Source organism: Limulus polyphemus, unplaced genomic scaffold (genome assembly GCF_000517525.1).
Source record: "Limulus polyphemus unplaced genomic scaffold, Limulus_polyphemus-2.1.2 Scaffold4343, whole genome shotgun sequence".
In the NCBI taxonomy this organism is placed as follows: Eukaryota; Metazoa; Arthropoda; class Merostomata; order Xiphosura; family Limulidae; genus Limulus; species Limulus polyphemus.
Genome location: NW_013669953.1, coordinates 1 through 1,079, shown reverse-complemented (window position 1 = coordinate 1,079; position 1,079 = coordinate 1). Strand labels below are relative to the sequence as shown.

The 1,079-nt window shown below is 36.5% G+C and overlaps 1 protein-coding gene across 1 annotated transcript in view; it reads right to left on the bottom strand.

The window, feature by feature from the left end:
* Window positions 1–1,013, bottom strand: part of LOC106470993 — a 6,533-nt gene extending 5,520 nt beyond the window's left edge. The window contains exon 1 of the mRNA XM_022399632.1: window positions 102–1,013. Coding sequence (XP_022255340.1) covers window positions 102–210 — 109 coding nt within the window. The 5' untranslated portion in view covers window positions 211–1,013. The remainder of the gene's footprint in view (window positions 1–101) is intronic.
* Window positions 1,014–1,079: the final 66 nt, after the last annotated feature.

The following is a 1,079-nucleotide window of genomic DNA, read 5'->3' as shown; positions in this document are numbered from 1 at the left end:
TTCTCCGTATATTAATTATATGAATTCAGATAGCTAATATCTCTGTCAAACAAAATATAGTAAATTATAAGATAAATCTCATGTATACAAATAGTACTTACCTCGTTTAAACAGAAGATAGAAAATTACACCAGTAATTACGTTTATCAAACCAAACATTTCTAGTTTGTTTGTTTGTAAATTTACCATAGAAAAAGAGGCATTTTCCATCAAATGTAATTCCAACAATTATTGGAACCGTTGCATGACGTTTGTGCTTGCACTACTTGACGACCGTTGTGAGGTTTCTGTGTAATTACGCGCCACGTGGAGAACGCCGAATGGTGTGACGATGAGCCAGTTCATTTTAAAGACGACTTGGAATGTTATACAGCAACGAATGGTTATTGGACAAGGACAGGATCCCATCCCCAAAACAAAACGAGTATTTCTAATGTGTTGCACGTATACATGTCGAAAGTAATAAATTAACAAGTTTAGGTTCTTATTTATACGAAGGACACTCTACCCCCAGGGGCGAGGGTTTAGCGCTTTATCTTATAACATAAAGACTAATAATACATCACAAGGTGGTTGAACAAAGACGATATGATGAAAGGTTTGGGTTAAGATTAACTGTAGTCGTATAAAGTTTCATAACTACCAGATTATTTTCGCATTTATTTCCCTGGTTCTCAGCGCGAGACTCTTGTGACAAATTCTCGAGAAAAGTTAGTCAGATGGCGGCTGTTTCTTCAGAAGTTCTGCGAACAGAGTGCGGATACAATTGAGCCAGAGGAGCGAGAAGATTGGTTAAGGTGTTGTCTTTCAAAAAAGGCCACTGACAGTTTAAATCGGTTAAGTCATTAATAATTCTAACGTCGACTGTCACTTTGTAACCAAGGGGCAACAAGAGATCAAGTAAGAGTGTCTTGTCCTAAATCATAAATCCATTCACGCCATATCAATACCCTTATCGTACATTTCTCGAAAGAGACAGACATTAGAATTAAAGTGAAACGAAGTTTTTACCCGAACTTATGCTCCAAAATATAATTACAATCACTCTCGTTTTAACCCTGTTTCGGTTTTGTTTATAG